This window comes from Coregonus lavaretus, assembly GCF_964263955.1.
Source record: "Coregonus lavaretus genome assembly, chromosome: 40".
Classification (NCBI taxonomy): Eukaryota; Metazoa; Chordata; class Actinopteri; order Salmoniformes; family Salmonidae; genus Coregonus; species Coregonus lavaretus.
In genome coordinates, this window is record NC_140027.1 from 4,778,637 (window position 1) to 4,793,549 (window position 14,913).

Consider the following 14,913-nt stretch of genomic DNA (forward strand, 5'->3'; position numbering starts at 1 on the left):
TGCCACTAAACTGATTAGCCTCTTAGCTATAATCAGTTTCCTTCTGCACCTCCAGTCCAGAACAGACTTTACCAGTAGCCTTTACAAAGGGCTTGGCCCTGAGCACTGACTGCTCTTCCACACTGACTGCTCTTCCACGCCACGGTGACACTGACTGTATTCTTTCGTCACTGTGTTGGACTTGGTCGTCCTAGCAACCCATCAGTAGTGTACATTTTCAAGATATCTTTGTGAGCATAGTCTAGACCAGAGAGGTGTCAGAAAGGTGACAGGTTGAAAGCTCAGAGATTGGGTTTGCTGTGTAAACAGTGTGTATTTGTGGCCTTTGGTGTCATTTTTAGAGCGACATCCTGAAGAGGTTAATGTGAAAGCAAGTCGATGGTCTCAAATATAGACAGAGTTTTTAGATTGGTTGAACATGTTGGCCAGGTCTCCCCTGTTTATTTTACTTCAATGGGACAGCCTGGTGACAAAGGTTGAAGAAATTAAAATATACGTTGCCATGCATTCGCAAAACAAAAGAAGTGGGCGCCTGCTAAACAGACGATATGCCAGTCTTTTCTGACTGTGTGATATTAACAAAGATGGCATTTTCTTGTATCTGATGCAGTCTATGTTATTAGGAAAGCATACAGAGCTTTAGTTGGGCACAGCGACCGGATTTCACCTGTTGACTTCACATTGGCACAGAAGTCTGAATTGGTGTTAACCTCAGTGTTAGTTGGATGTTTTCAACTTCTGACCTCATCGGTGCGGTTCTAGGGTTGCTAAGATTGCATGGCTAACTCCCCCATTAGGCAGGATAGGCTATACCGTCCTTTCACTCAAGTAGGGCTGGGACGATACCAGTATCGCAATATTTAAAAACCTGCTGTATGTAAAATATTGTGTACTATAGCTTGGAAAATAAATACATGTGACTCTGGATGACAAAATAATAACGTTAGGGCTGTTTTCCTAAAGAAGTTAAATTTGCTTTGTGTTTTGTTTCCTTGCCACGATACTAACAAGTATTGTGATACTGGTATTGTCCCGGCCCTACACTCTAGCCGTCGTGACTAGGGGTACGTTGCCATGTTGGTTCCCATAGGATTGCATGTAAGACAGGATAGACTGTACTCTCCTTTACTCAAGCCGATCGTAGCTGGGGGTACAGTGCCAGGGATACTAGGGTTGCCAGATTCCAATAAGATAGTGAGAATAATCCCCCATAAGGCAGGGTAGGCTGTACTCTCCTTTCATTCAAGCTGATTTTTACTGGGGGTACAGTCAGTGCCAGAGTTGCGATGTCCAATAGGATTGCATGGCTTACTCCCCCATAAGGCAGGATAGGCTGTACCCTCCGTCCACTCCGTCTTCTTTGCAGAGAACAGGACAGACAGGTACAGTCGTGGTCAAAAGTTTTGAGAATGACACAAATACTAATTTTCACAAAGTCTGCTGCCTCAGTTTTGATGATGGCAATTTGCATATACTCCAGAATGTCATGAAGAGTGATCAGATGAATTGCAATTAATTGCAAAGTCCCTCTTTGCCATGAAAATTAACTTAATCCCCAAAAACACTTTTCCACTGCATTTCAGCCCTGCCACAAAAGGACCAGCTGCCATCATGTCAGTGATTCTCTCGTTAACACAGGTGAGAGTGTTGACGAGGACAAGGCTGGAGATCACTCTGTCATGCTGATTGAGTTAGAATAACAGACTGGAAGCTTTAAAAGGAGGGTGGTGCTTGAAATCATTGTTCTTCCTCTGTTAACCATGGTTACCTGCAATGAAACACGTGCCGTCATCATTGCTTTGCACAAAAAGGGCATCACAGGCAAGGATATTGCTGCTAGTAAGATTGCACCTAAATCAACCATTTATCGGATCATCAAGAACTTCAAGGGGAGAGGTTCAATTGTTGTGAAGAAGGCGTCAGGGCGCCCAAGAAAGTCCAGCAAGCGCCAGGACCGTCTCCTAAAGTTGATTCAGCTGCGGAATCGGGGCACCACCAGTGCAGAGCTCAGTGAGGCGAAGACTTTTGGAGGATCGCCTGGTGTCAAGCAGGGCAGCAAAGAAGCCACTTCTCTCCAGGAAAAACATCAGGGACAGACGGATATTCTGCAAAAGGTACAGGGATTGGACTGCTGAGGACTGGGTTAAAGTCATTTTCTCTGATGAATCCCCTTTCCGATTGTTTGGGGCATCCGGAAAACACCTTGTCTGGAGAAGACAAGGTGAGCGCTACCATCAGTCCTGTGTCATGCCAACAGTAAAGCATCCCTGAGACCATTCTTGTGTGGGGTTGCTTCTCAGCCAAGGGAGTGGGCTCACTCACAATTTTGCCTTAGAACACAGGCATGAATAAAGAATGGTACCAACACATCCTCCGAGAGCAACTTCTCCCAACCATACAAGAACAGTTTGGTGACGACCAATGCCTTTTCCAGCATGATGGAGCACTTTGCCATAAGGCAAAAGTGATAACTAAGTGGCTCGGGGAACAAAACATCGACATTTTGGGTCCATGGCCAGGAAACTCCCCAGACTTAAGAACTTGTGGTCGATCCTCAAGGTGCAAACAAAACCCCACAAATTCTGACAAACTCCATGCATTGATTATGCAAGAATGGGCTGCCATCAGTCAGGATGTGACCCAGAAGTTAATTGACAGCATGCCAGGGCGGATTGCAGAGGTCTTGAAAAAGAAGGGTCAACACCGCAAATATTGAATCTTTGCATAAACTTAATGTAATTGTCAATAAAAGCCTTTGACACTTATGGAATGCTTGTAATTATACTTCAGTATACCATAGTAACATCTGACAAAAATATCTCATAACACTGAAGCAGTGAACTTTGTGAAGACCAATACTTGTGTCATTCTCAAAACTTTTGACCACGACTGTACACAGCCAGTCAGCCGACACACAGCTGTGTCTTATATCTGGTCCTCTGTTGACATTAGATACTTAGCAGGCGGCACGTGCCCTAAACTTCTGTACATCTCTTATTTGGGTGTCCCTCTTCTGGTAATCTACCTTGGTGCACACCTATTCTGATCTGAATCTCTCCCTCCCTCCTGGTTTTGCTCTGTGTTCCATCTGTGGGTTGACCAATTCCCCGCTTCTCTCACTTTCTACCCTCCTCTAGCTGTCTCCTTTATAACAATTCAGGATGTTTCTCTACTTCCTTTCTCTGTTCTTTCATGCACCTTCTGTCTTCTTCTTTCCGTCTCAAAAACTTTCTCTCCGTCTCTGCCAGCCTTTTAAAAGATTCAACTTCATTCCAGTTATAGACTTATTAATAAGTAATCCTTTGTGTCTGGCTCTGTTGCTTTAAATACCGGTTCAGCTTACAGTCTTAACCTAACTGCGGCAGGGATATGGGTGGATGCCCATGTCAATAAATACACCTGAAATGGAGCTAACCCCTATGATAAACAACCCAGTCTCTGGATGCGTCTGAAATGACATCCTATTCCCTATGTAGTACACTACTTTTGACCCGGGCTCTGTTCAAAAGTAGCGCACTAGACAGGGAGTAGGGTGACATTTCAGGTGCAGCCTTTGTGTTTTGCCATTGCACTGGACGGCTGACCACTTCTAAGAGCAGAACGTGACTGATTCCACTCTTCATATGTCGTTGTTGATCAATGCATATCTAGCTACACTACCGGTCAAAAGTTTTAGAACACCTACTCATTCAATGGTTTTTCTATATTTTCACTATTTTCTACATTGTAGAATAATAGTGAAGACATCAAAACTATGAAATAACACATATGGAATCATGTGGTAACCAAAAAAGTGTTAAACAAGTCAAAATATATTTTATATTTGAGATTTTTCAAATAGCCACCCTTTGCCTTGATGACAGCTTTGCACACTCTTGGCATTCTCTCAACCAGCTTCATGAGGTAGTCACCTGGAATGCATTTCAATTAACAGGTGTGCCTTCTTAAAAGTTCATTTGTGGAATTTCTTTCCTTCTTAATGCGTTTGAGCCAATCAGTTGTGTTGTGACAAGGTAGGGGGGGTATACAGAAGATAGCCCTATTTGGTAAAAGACCAAGTACATATTATGGAAAGAACAGCTCAAATAAGCAAAGAGAAACGACAGTCCATCATTACTTTAAGACATGAAGGTCAGTCAATCCGGGAAATTTCAAGAACTTTGAAAGTTTCTTCAAGTGCAATCGCAAAAACCATCAAGCGCTATGATGAAACTGGCTCTCATGAGGACCGCCACAGGAATGGAAGACCCAGAGTTACCTCTGCTGCAGAGGATAAGTTCATTAGAGTTATCAGCCTCAGAAATTGCAGCCCAAATAAATACTTCACAGAGTTCAAGTTACAGACACATCTCAACATCAACTGTTCAGAGGAGACTGTGTGAATCAGGCCTTCATGGTCGAATTGCTGCAAAGAAACCACTACTAAAGGACACCAATAAGAAGAAGAGACTTGCTTGGGCCAAGAAACACGAGCAATGGACATTAGATTGGTGGACATTTGTCCTTTCGTTTGGAGTCCTTTGGTTTGGAGATTTTTGGTTCCAACCGCTGTGTCTTTGTGAGATAAGGTGTGGGTGAACGGATGATAACATATAACATATATTTTGATTTGTTTAACACTTTATTGGTTACTTATTTATTGGTTTATTGGTTTATTGGTTTATTGGTTATTTCATAGTTTTGATGTCTTCACTATTATTCTACAATGTAGAAAATAGTAAAAATAAAGAAAAATCCTTGAATGAATAGGTGTTCTAAAACTTTTGAATGGTAGTCTATGTTACCACTTTATAGGGTACTTTAGACTGGATCAGTCTCTCTTTATCTGATCAGTGATATGGAGCTTATGGTGTTGTTTTGCTCTGACTGTGTTTCCACTGAACCCGTAGCCGCCCATGAAACTATTTGGCCATCGACCTCCTAAGGGTGTGTTCTTTCATCTTAGTCAAATATTGAACCGTGATTTGCTCTCCATTTGTTGATTGCAAGGAAGTGATATCAGTTCAAAGTGGTTTCGTGTGAATATTGACTTGGAACTTATGTTTTTGTCCATATCTGCAGAGGCAGAATGGATTTGTCCATGAATCAGTGTAGCAGCTCTTGGTAACACTTTACGTGATCCTTCCACTGTTATTAGCATAGTATTACAGAAGTCATGATAACTGACATCATTTTATGTTAGTATAACATTGTCAGGTTGCTTGCAGTGCTATTTTATGCACGCTAACAATGGCTAGGCTAGCATAGTCTTGACTGTGTCAAGTCAGTCAGCTAATTATGACTGCTTAGTGCTTATGTTATGTCATGTTATGTCATGTTATGTCATGTTTATGAAAAAACGTCAGGTTTGTCATAGATAATGTGAGGAAAATGTTACCAAGCTTTACTGCTACAAGGGTTTTAATGAGCTTTGGGTCTGTGCTCTTTTTATTGGAGACAAAGGGCCTGACACACTGTATATTCTGTAATGTAGCCTTCTTTAGCCATCTTGGCCCCAGCTTAATCTAACTTTCCTTTGTCTATCTAATTCTATTGTAGCAGTGACCTGATTTTGTTAACTAAATCAATCAATTAGGTTTGGAAGGGTAAGGAAGTCCAATTGTATTGAATGGGCTGGTATTTTTAGGCGCTGGCATCCTCCATTTTGTCCTGCCTGTCTAATGCGTTGTGTTGGGGAGGCGGTTACACAACCCTGGTAGGAAAGCGAAGTGGATAGGGGGATGAAACGGGCCGGGGGGGTGTAAAGAGAGAAAGGAGAAGAGAAGGGGGAGACAGTGAAAGTACCTGCCCCCTGTGTGCCGTACCTGACCTGAAAGAAGCTGCCTGCGGGTGAAACATTTATGAGGGAGAGGTTAATATTTGATTGGGAGAGGACACCTTGAGTGCCAGGGTAGCAACAGGGAGGGCACTGGGTGGATGAAGTGATGATGATGGTTGGTGGTGATGAAGGCTAGACTTCAGGGGTGTGTTTTTCCCTGTACTAAGTTGTTATATGTCAATAAAGCATACCTGGCATATATCTGATATATTGTTTTGAAACGTATCAGTTGATGTGAAATAAGCAGCTTTAGTACTTTGGGATTACTTTATTTTAACTCAGTCAATACAGACCATTAATTGGAAAACATGAAAACAATGGGCATCTCTCCAGTTTGTACATTCACAGTTCATGTGAATTAATTCATTAAATGTATTTGCGTTGAGAATTGAGGAACAATTGTGTTTGCATTATTTTACTGTGCATGTGAGGATTGCACAGTGCTAATATACCAAAGAGCTCACTAAATCGAGAGGCGCTGGCCAGCTGAAAACCCAGCTTGACATCAATTCATATATCACTTTCCCTCTCCACACAAACAGCAACAGTTCACACGAACATCAACAGTCCACTCACAATCCCAGTCTATGTGTACAGTATCAGTGTTGCATCCCTCTCCCTCTAGAAGTGGGTGTGGATCAGTCTGCACCAATAGTATGTGTGCAGGAAGACAACAGTCATGGCCTTGGCTGGAACGTACCATCTCACTCTGCCTCACGGGGGTGCAGGGACTAAGTGCATTCTCTTGTTAAACCAGATTATAATTTGTATTGTGTTTTATATTAAAGCCTTGCATTTCTATATGTATAGTTCTTAGGCAAAATTATGTATGATCTATTTGAGCTTTTATGCGTCATTCTGATCTCAAGCTACCTCTGACATCCCTCCTCCTCCTCCTCTTTCTGCGCTCCCACAGTCCAGTGTGGCCAGGTCAATATAAACAGGAGGGTGAGGACAGATGGACCTCCCAGTCAGAGGGATTACATATTAACACTAAGGACAGCTCAGTCTCCTCTCACACACTTAACACACACCCACACAGACACAGGTACTGTTTGTAAAACGCAACAGAGCATCGGCTTATTGGAATGAGCATAGAGCTGAAGCAGGGAACAAAAGAGAGTTAGTGAAGAGATAGAATAAAAAGAACAATATAACGGAAGGGGGGATGGAAGAAGGCTTCTGTCCGGTCACCGTGGAGGTGTGGAGTTCCTCTGCTTCCGAGGAGGAAGAGAAGGAGAGCGGCCACGGGAGCCAGGAGGAGGAAGAAGAGGAGGTGGAGGAGGGAGAAAAGCAACACAATAAGGAGATTCTGTGCAGGGAACTGATGCAAGGTGAGGGAGTAAAGGGAGGGTGAGAGACATAGAAAAGAGAGCGATTGAGAGAGGAGCAAGGATGGAGGGAGCAGTGGAGGAGGATGAGAGAAAGGGCAAAGGAGGGAGTGAGGTGGTTGCAGGCAATCAGGCTGATTCTGCAGCCATAGATCAGCTTTATAGGCAGTGTTGCTGTGGTGTAAACATACTGTAGAATCTGTGCAGCTTACAGTCAAGCTAAGTGAGTGACGGTATGGCTGTGAAGGTGCTTATGCATGGATTCTTTGTTGTATGAGTGATTTCATTCAGCTGTGATTTCATTCACATACAGTAACACATGGTTAGGTTATTGACTGGCTACGTGTGTGTATATGAACATCTGAAGTCTGATCTTTGTCTCTACCTTTGAGATATTGAACTCACAAATGCCAAATGTATAACTTACCTCCAGTGTACACGGGCTGCCAGATATACTGATCTTGCATTTCTCCCCATAGAGTGTGAAGGTCACTGTGCCAGAGTGTGTGTTCTTAGCAGCAGTCTGTGTGTTTTCCAGCAGCAGCAGCAGTGTTCTCTGTGGTGTATTGTCTCTGTGCCTTTGAGTGTCATTGACTTTGGGCTGCAGTGAACAGACTGGCTGGAAAAGGTTGTGGACTTTTAGGACTCTATGAAGGTCAAAAACATGGAAGTACTGGCTACCCACTGGGCACAGAATGTCAGTTCAACGTCTAGTTTTGATTTACCTTTGGTTAAGTTGTCAACTAACGTGTATTCAAGGTGAAATAAAAAATACATTTCACCATGTTATTGGATTTTAGGTTATAAGTTGGTTGTCTAAATGAATGCCTTTACGCTGATGGCTTTTTGCAAATCCAATTAGTTTTCCACGTTGATTCAACGACATCACATAGATTTTTTTTGGGTTGAAATGACGAGAAACAATGTTGATTCAACCAGTTTTTGCCCAGTGGGTATGTTCTAGAACTGTCCATTTGCCCTGATGAGAATAATGTTTTGTAAAGATGGGATCTATCATATCATCTTAACTCAATTGAATTAAGAAATTGAATCAACCCCTCATGTTTGAATTGGGTAATTGTCCATAATTGATCATTGTTTCAGTGGGCATTTAATAGAATTTTCAATTCATGCCCTAAATTAATTAAATGATGAAATGACAAGGCTGGTCCCAACCATGCTGTTCTGTTATGGTCCTTCAATGTGGCAGGTGTCATGATGATGCCCTAGATTCACACGCTAATTGTCTTCACTCAGTGCCTCTAGCAATACTCCATATGCTGGGTTACAGTATAATATACACAGTTTATTAGGTACACCTCCCCGTTCATGAAAATGGTTCTCTCCTACAGATAGTGAGTCACGTGGCCATGGCTTGCTATATAAAGCAGGCATCGAGGCATTCAGTTACTGTTCGATTGAATGTTAGAATGGACAAAACTAGTGATCTAAGCAACTTTGAGCGTGGTGCGAAGCGTGCCGGTTCCAGTATCTCGGAACGCACAACTCGTCGGTCCTTGTCACGGATGGGCTATTACAGCAGACGACCACATCGGGTTCCACTCCTATCAGGTAAAAAGAAGAAGCAGCGTGTGGGCACGCGATCACCGACACTGGACAATTGAGGAGTGGAAAAACATTGCCTGGTCTGACGAATCCCGGTTCCTGTTGTGTCATGCTGATGTCATGCAATTGGGTTTTAATGGTTATAGACCCAAGTTCAATCTTGAGATTCACTGGCGCTTTACTGCTATACTGCCTTAAAGCACTCATAGTAGGCCTCAATGACCCACAAGGCAGGACATTGGTGTAATGGCTGTCTCATTCTCCCTGACCCCTGCACCACACAGCTAAACGGATCAGGGCAGGAAGACGGAGGTATTGTGATGTCACATGCAGGTTTCTGCAACCTGTCCCAGGCAGATACAATGGCCTGTCCTGTATTAGTAGCCTAATACCTCAGAATGGACGTCCCAAGAGGATCGGGAGAAAGGCTTATGATAACGTCTGTAGTGATGCGAGAATCAGACTGACAGAGGACAGAGTTGAGCTTGTGGGTTTGATCCCTACAGATCCCTATTGATCCTGTAGGCTCCTGTGTACTGTACAGGATCCACTCTGAATCCTCTCGGTTAGGGTACAGTGAGCTAGGAAATCCCTCAGTCAAAGAGCCCCTTGAGACCATCTGCGCTATCTATAGCGTGGTCTTAGACGGTAATATAGTACAATATGTATTGCTCACAGACAGTCAACTACTGTACTGTACTGTGGCATAGCTTTTAAAGGGATAGTCCTCTCAGACGTCATCATTCTTGAAACATTTTCTTTCCAAAGAAATCAATAAAGCTTGGCACTGTGAAAAGAAATTAAGAAAATAAGTTGACAGCTACAAATTCAGCATTAGTTCTTCTCGATAATCCAACACAATGTTCTGTCTGCAGTGTGTCTGTATTAAATACCTTTTCCTTGTCTGGAAAGTAGTCCAGTCTATAATGTTGTTTTAGCCTGAATACAAAAAGGATAACTTGAGTTTGTAAAGATTGAGAAGCTATTGGGGAAGCTAATTGGGGATTTAGCATTAGCATAAGTATGTACTCCCAGTAAATTACCATGTAACCATTGGATTTGCAGGAAGTTAGCCAGTTAGCTTGTTAGCCTTTGTTCTATGGATGAATCTATTTTGATAATGGTACAATTAGGAATTGTTACATGGATAGAGCTATTTCAATTGTAGTGACCCGATTTATAATTATTATTTGTAATAGGAAGCTACTTTAATTGTAGTAGGCCTAGCCATATTAGAAAATTAGCCTTTGTTCTATGGAGGAAGCAATTTTAATTATAGTTCCAGATGGGAACATTAGCAGTTAGGACAGCAGTGTTTTAGGAAGCTATACTTACTTATGGTCACTCTTGCTCTGCTCTACCATTGGTTTTGCTCGCCTGAGGTAGAGTATCTTATGATAAGCTGTAGACCACACTATTTACCAAGAGAGTTTTCATCTATATTTTTCATAGCTGTCTATTTACCACCACAAACCAATGCTGGCATTAAGATTGCTCTGAATGAGTTGTACAAGGCCATTAATCAACAGGAAAACGCTCATCCAGATGCAGCGCTCCTAGTGGCCGGGGACTTTAATGCAGGGAAACTTAAATCCGTTCTACCTAATTTCTACCAGCATGTTAAATGTGCAACCAGAGGGAAAAAAACTCTAGACCACCTTTACTCCACACACAGAGACGCATACAAAGCTCTCCCTCGCCCTCCATTTGGCAAATCTGACCATAACTCTATCCTCCTGATTCCTGCTTATAAGCAAAAACTGAAGCAGGAAGCACCAGTGATTCGGTTAATAAAAAAGTGGTCAGATGACGCAGATGCTAAGCTACAGGACTGTTTTGCTAGCACAGACTGGAACATGTTCCGGGATTCTTCAGACAGCATTGAGGAGTACACCACATCAGTCACTGGCTTCATCAATAAGTGCATCGATGATGTCGTCCCCACAGTGACCGTACGTACATACCCCAACCAGAAGCCATGGATTACAGGAAACATCCGCACTGAGCTAAAGGGTAGAGCTGCCGCTTTCAAGGAACGGGACTCTAACCCGGACGCTTATAAGAAATCCCGCTATGACCTCCGACGAACCATCAAACAGGCAAAGAGTCAATACAGGTCTAAGATTGAATCATACTACACTGGCTCTGACGCTCGTCGGATGTGGCAGGGCTTGAAAACTATTACAGACTACAAAGGGAAGCACAGCCGCGAGCTGCCCAGTGACACAAGCCTACCAGACGAGCTAAACCACTTCTATGCTCGCTTCGAGGCAAGCAACACTGAAGCATGCATGAGAGCACCAGCTGTTCCGGATGACTATGTGATCACGCTCTCCGTAGCCGATGTGAGTAAGACTTTTAAGCAGGTCAACATTCACAAGGCCGCAGGGCCAGACGGATTACCAGGACGTGTACTCCGAGCATGTGCTGACCAACTGGCAAGTGTCTTCACTGACATTTTCAACATGTCCCTGACTGAGTCTGTAATACCAACATGTTTCAAGCAGACCACCATAGTCCCCGTGCCCAAGAACTCTAAGATAACCTGCCTAAATGACTACCGACCCGTAGCACTGACGTCTGTAGCCATGAAGTGCTTTGAAAGACTGGTCATGGCTCACATCAACAGCATAATCCCAGAAACCCTAGACCCACTCCAATTTGCATACCGCCCCAACAGATCCACAGATGATGCAATCTCTATCGCACTCCACACTGCCCTTTCCCACCTGGACAAGAGGAACACCTACGTGAGAATGCTATTCATTGACTACAGCTCAGCATTCAACACCATAGTGCCCTCTAAGCTCATCACTAAGCTAAGGATCCTGGGACTAAACACCTCCCTCTGCAACTGGATCCTGGACTTCCTGACGGGCCGCCCCCAGGTGGTAAGGGTAGGTAACAACACATCTGCCACACTGATCCTCAACACGGGGGCCCCTCAGGGGTGCGTGCTCAGTCCCCTCCTGTACTCTCTGTTCACCCATGACTGCATGGCCAGGCACGACTCCAACACCATCATTAAGTTTGCCGACGACACAACAGTGGTAGGCCTGATCACCGACAACGATGAGACAGCCTATAGGGAGGAGGTCAGAGATCTGGCCGTGTGGTGCCAGGACAACAACCTCTCCCTCAACGTGACCAAGACAAAGGAGATGATTGTGGACTACAGGAAAAAAAAGAGGACTGAGCACGCCCCCATTCTCATCGACGGGGCTGTAGTGGAACAGGTTGAGAGCTTCAAGTTCCTTGGTGTCCACATCACCAACGAACTATCATGGTCCAAACACACCAAGACAGTCGTGAAGAGGGCACGACAAAGCCTATTCCCCCTCAGGAGACTAAAAAGATTTGGCATGGGTCCTCAGATCCTCAAAAAATTCTACAGCTGCACCATCGAGAGCATCCTGACTGGTTGCATCACCGCCTGGTATGGCAACTGCTTGGCCTCTGACCGCAAGGCACTACAGAGGGTAGTGCGTACGGCCCAGTACATCACTGGGGCAAAGCTCCCTGCCATTCAGGACCTCTATACCAGGCGGTGTCAGAGGAAGGCCCTCAAAATTGTCAAAGACTCCAGCCACCCTAGTCATAGACTGTTCTCTCTGCTACCGCACGGCAAGCGGTACCGGAGTGCCAAGTCTAGGTCCAAAAGACTTCTCAACAGCTTCTACCCCCAAGCCATAAGACTCCTGAACAGCTAATCATGGCTACCCGGACTATTTGCACTGCTCCCCCACCCCATCCTTTTTACGCTGCTGCTACTCTGTTAAGTATTTATGCATAGTCACTTTAACTCTACCCACATGTACATATTACCTCAACTACCTCAACTAGCCGGTGCCCCCGCACATTGACTCTGCAACGGTACCCCCCTGTATATATAGCCTCCCTACTGTCACTTTATTTTACTGTATATATAGCCTCCCTACTGTCACTTTATTTTACTTCTGCTCTTTTTTTCTCAACACTTTTTTTGTTGTTGTTTTATTCTTACTTTTTTTGTTTAAAATAAATGCACTGTTGGTTAAGGGCTGTAAGTAAGCATTTCACTGTAATGTCTGCACCTGTTGTATTCGGCGCATGTGACCAATAAAATTTGATTTGATTTGATTTGATTTGATTTGAAAATGGTAGGCTACCTGATCGGACTGACTGTCCAGATTAGGGTATTCCAGGGTATTTTACAGAATGTTAATCTTCATAAAGAACACAATTAGGGTTTATCTTTATGATATACTGTACTGTAGGAAAGTACCATTGTAGACTCAACGATAAACAAAATAACTGCAATGTATTATTTGCACTTATGCAATACGGGCAGCATCTTCTTTTGGTGCATAAGCACCAGCTCTGTCTGTTGCAGGGGTTAGGTTGGCACTGTAGCTGCAGTCTGCCAGTGCCCGTGCCCAGTGCTGTAGGAAGCCGTTGCCTCCTACTCAACCACCACCCGCTGCTGTGGACTGGTCTCAGTATGCTAGAACAAAATGTTCTCTTTCTCGCTCTATTTCTTTCTCTCTTTCTCGCTCTCTCCTTTCCTTTCATTCTCTCTTTCTCTGTTTCTCTCCCTCCATCTCTCTCTTTTCTCTCTTTCTCTCCCTATATCTCTTTTTCCACACTGTAGACCCCCATCACCTCAAAACAAGGACACACACTATTTTCTTAAAGGTTTCAAAGGATTAATGACTGTAGGCATACAGTAGATCCGGACCAGGACCATTTCATTCCATTAAATAATTGGCTCATGCATACTGTTACACAGTCACCCCATTTTCAGCCAAATGCTGCCCCTCACTTTAATTATTCTAATGTACCATACAGTACTGATGAGTACCTAATCTCCTTGGTGCCAGCCAGGCTTTTGATTAAAGGGAGATTTGAAAGGCTGATTTGAACAAAGGGGTATGTTACTGCATGTACCTGCATGAGACTACGTCTGCAGGATGTAGGGCTGACCCCAATTAGTCGACTGGTCGATTTGTTTGGTCGTTAGGCTGTTGGTCGACCGAGATTGTTTTAGTCGAGCAGTAACAAATATATATACAGTTGAAGTCAGAATTTTACATCTTAGCCAAATACATTTAAACTCCGTTTTTCACAATTCCTAACATTTAATCCTAGTAAAAATTCCCTGTTTTAGGTCAGTTAGGATCACCACTTTAATTTAAGAATGTGAAATGTCAGATTAATAGTAGAGAGAATGTTTTATTTCAGTTTTTATTTCTGTCATCACATTCCCAGTGGGTCAGAAGTTTCTCAATTAGGATTTGGTAGCATTGCCTTTAAATTGTTTAACTTGGGTCAAACGTTTCGGGTAGCCTTCCACAGGCTTCCCACAATAAGTTGGGTGAATTTTGGCCCATTCCTCCTGACAGAGCTGGTGTAACTGAGTCAGGTTTGTAGGCCTCCTTGCTTGCACACGGCTTTTCAGTTCTGCCCACAAATATTCTATAGGATTGAGGTCAGGGCTTTGTGATGGCCACTCCAATACCTTGACTTTGTTGTCCTTAAGCCATTTTGCAACAACTTTGGAAGTATGCTTGGAGTCATTGTCCATTTGGAAGACCCATTTGTGACCAAGCTTTAACTTCCTGACTGATGTCTTGAGATGTTGCTTCAATATATCCACATAATTTTCCTTCCTCATGATGCCATCTATTTTGTGAAGTGCACCAGTCCCTCCTGCAGCAAAGCACCCCCACAGCATGATGCTGCCACCCCCGTGCTTCACGGTTGGGATGGTGTTCTTCGGCTTGCAAGGCCCCCCTTTTTCCTCCAAACATAACGTTGGTCATTATGGCCAAACAGTTCTATTTTTGTTTCATCAGACCGGGCTGGTGACGCGCACCACTGGCTTGGTGCGGGGAGCAGGAACGGGCCGGACCGGGCTGACGACGCGCACCACTGGCTTGGTGCGGGGAGTAGGAACGGGCCGGACCGGGCTGACAACGCGCACCACTGGCTTGGTGCGGGGAGCAGGAACAGGCCGGACCGGGCTGACGACGCGCACCACAGGCTTGGTGCGGGGAGCAGGAACAGGCCGGGCCGGGCTGGCGACGCGCACCACAGGCTTGGTGCAGGGAGCAGGAACAGGCCGGGCCGGGCTGGCGACGCGCACCACAGGCTTGGTGCGAGGGGCAGGAACAGGCCGGGCCGGGCTGGCGACGCGCACCACAGACTTGGTGCGAGGGG

General features: G+C 44.3%; 1 protein-coding gene across 5 annotated transcripts in view; it reads left to right on the top strand.

Annotated features, from left to right (window-relative positions):
• The window catches only part of LOC311113634 (trafficking kinesin-binding protein 1-like), a 57,996-nt gene that overhangs the window by 26,584 nt on the left and 16,499 nt on the right, over positions 1–14,913 (top strand). The window contains exon 1 of one of the 5 annotated variants that reach the window (XM_084156902.1): positions 6,811–7,152. The exons of the other annotated variants lie outside the window; for them this stretch is intronic. Within the exon in view, the coding sequence (XP_084013028.1) occupies positions 6,987–7,152 (166 nt within the window). The 5' untranslated portion in view covers positions 6,811–6,986. Of the gene's footprint in view, positions 1–6,810; positions 7,153–14,913 lie in introns of those variants that run through there. 5 annotated transcript variants of the gene reach the window in all.